This window comes from Monopterus albus, unplaced genomic scaffold (genome assembly GCF_001952655.1).
Source record: "Monopterus albus unplaced genomic scaffold, M_albus_1.0 scaffold63.1, whole genome shotgun sequence".
Lineage (NCBI taxonomy): Eukaryota > Metazoa > Chordata > Actinopteri > Synbranchiformes > Synbranchidae > Monopterus > Monopterus albus.
In genome coordinates this window covers 2,010,205-2,012,764 of record NW_018127943.1, presented here as the reverse complement: position 1 = coordinate 2,012,764, position 2,560 = coordinate 2,010,205, and the positions used below count along the sequence as shown (strand labels likewise).

Genomic DNA, 2,560 nt, shown 5'->3' with positions numbered 1-2,560 from the left:
CTCGGTTGGCTGTAGGCTGCACGCCGTCTTTACAAAATACAAAGCAGTACTGTGTGTATTCTCACTACATTTTGGCATAGTTTTGTTTGGTTTATTGCCCAAATAATTACCACAGTTAGCTAATGCTGATCATGCTGTTTCCTAGGACTATTCACCAGTAGAAAGCTGAACACTCTCTCCTTTCTGCTGAGAGAATGTAAACATGGTGGCCTCAGAGCCGACTTTTAATAGTGTCCCACAAGTTCCCAGTTTATGTTAGTGCAATAGAAAAATGGCCCAAAAATATTACAAGAGAAAACGGTCCACCTTCACATTTGTTTAGATTGTGTTATTGCACGATATGCTGTCTGCCTATTGTCCATAACTTTTTGAAAGGAATATTTTCCCATTTGAAAGTGCTTATGTAACTATAACAACTAAACTTGCACCATAATATGACCCATATACTAGAGTCAGAGTAGAACTAACACAGTTATAGGCTGATGCTGATGTTAACGAATGTTAAAGTCACTAAATATGTCCCCACACACTAGACTGCAGTTGCACTCCAACAGGGAGGCCAGTGTTTTCTCTCCTCCAATGTTCTCTGCTTTCTAATTATTTTTCTCCTTCCATGAAAAAACTAGAACCTCATCTCCTCTTTTATCTACTCGCCTTTCTGCTAGAGTACTCCCTTCTTTCTCCTCCACTCTTCTAATTTTCCTTTTTCTACTCCTTACTCCTTCTCTAAATTCTCTTCCCTCTCATTCTCAGTTGTTTATTTACTCCACTATGCTTTGTCTTTTTGCCTCTGATTTTTATTTCCCCCAGTCCCTCTCTAACTCCTCCACCCTCACCTCTCCTTAGTTTTTCTTCCCATCCTTCTTCTCTTATGTTTGATTTCTATGTCTGTCTGCGTCCTAGCCATTTTTTGCTCCCCCATTTCCATCTTGTGCTCCATAACAGCATCATTAGCATTTTCTAACCGATCGAACTAAATTGAAAATGCTAAGTGAGTTTGCTTCTGTGGTAATTAGTGGTAACGAGGAACACAGGAAGTTAATGGAAATGACTTACCTCGTTACGAGGCGACTTCCTGTTGCACTGATTGAAGATCCTATTTTCAAAAAAACAAGGAGAACACGTAAGACAGGACAATGGGGACTTCAAGAGGAGAGAGCCGAGTGTTTGTGTACTCTATGTAATACAGTATATTTGTGCCTGTGTTTGTGTGATTGAGTGCACAGTGGGTTTGTGTCACCTGTTTGTGTCTGCATTGGCGAGCATTTGCCTGTGTGTGTGTGTGTGTGTGGCTAATGCTGATCATGCTGTTTCCTAGGACTATTCACCAGTAGAAAGCTGAACACTCTCTCCTTTCTGCTGAGAGAATGTAAACATGGTGGCCTCAGAGCCGACTTTTAATAGTGTCCCACAAGTTCCCAGTTTACATCCAGTTTTAAGCCTCTGTGACGTGTTTCACACTCCCCTGTTTTTCTTAGCCAGGATTAAGCCTCACTGAGTAGCTCCTTCACTCAGTTGTGATTTTGTCAAAGCAATTGACTTTCAGCTACGTCCAGCTCCGTCTCTTAAGCCACAGAAAACACATAGCAGTGACTCAATCTTTAGTATAATGAGGATTTTGTAGAGACAGCTTATGAAACACAGAAGCAACAGTTCTGAGCAATTCTGCCGGAGCACTGAGAGTCATTTAAGAGTTAGTGTGTTAATCTCAAAAAAATGCATGAGTTGCCAGCAAACTTTTAAGTATATTTTCCAACCTCTGTTTCACTTTGTTGCCTGTAACTTGTAGTGCACAGAAGCGCCCATCTGTAATGCAAGTGGAAAAAAAACCAGTAGTGTACATAATTTCGAAGCTACAGATACTGTTGAAAAAGTGCCAAATGGAAGCCAAATAGCAAATGGTAGCTAAACTTGAACTGTTCAGGTCTTACAGGGCTTGGTTGACAGATGGCTGTTCTATTTGTAGCTGCTGTCGTTGTTAATAAAGTATTTTTAAACGGGCATTTACTGCTAGCAGAGCGAACAGATGGCTCTTTAAATTGACTCATTAATTATTACTGAACAGGAGAGAGAGGGAGAGAGAGTTACCTTGTATGTGTTTGTGCATATATGTATGTGCGTGGTGCTGGTTATGTGAGGGTGTTGGCATGTCTGTGTTCAAAAGTTACTGAAGGGGATAACTTGTAATTGTGTGTGAAAGAGAGTGGTCAACAGTTGCTGAGGAAAAAAAAAACAATTAGGCATAGTTATGTGTGTCCATGTGCATGCTAGTCTACCGTGTGTGTAGGAATAGGTGCTATCAAGACTGGATCTTATGGGGTATTTCTGTTTTTCAGCTTGTTGAAATCTTATATCTTTTTGTCTCTGTCTCTCTTTCTTTGTGCAGGAGTGTGCTGCAGGTTTCTATCGTCTTCGCTTTGGTTCTCCAGCACCTGCTTCAGTGTTCAGAGCGCCCACCGCTGTCGGCATGGGTAGCTGTGTTCAGTGCCAATGCAGTGGGCACTCTAACACCTGTGATGCTGAGACATCCATATGCCAGGCAAGTGTGTGTGTGTGTGTG

At 41.5% G+C, this 2,560-nt stretch overlaps 1 protein-coding gene across 1 annotated transcript in view; it reads left to right on the top strand.

The window, feature by feature from the left end:
* Positions 1-2,560, top strand: part of lama2 (laminin, alpha 2) — a 167,979-nt gene that overhangs the window by 106,188 nt on the left and 59,231 nt on the right. Inside the window, 1 exon segment of the mRNA XM_020603945.1 lies at positions 2,387-2,539. Within this exon segment, the coding sequence (XP_020459601.1) occupies positions 2,387-2,539 (153 nt within the window).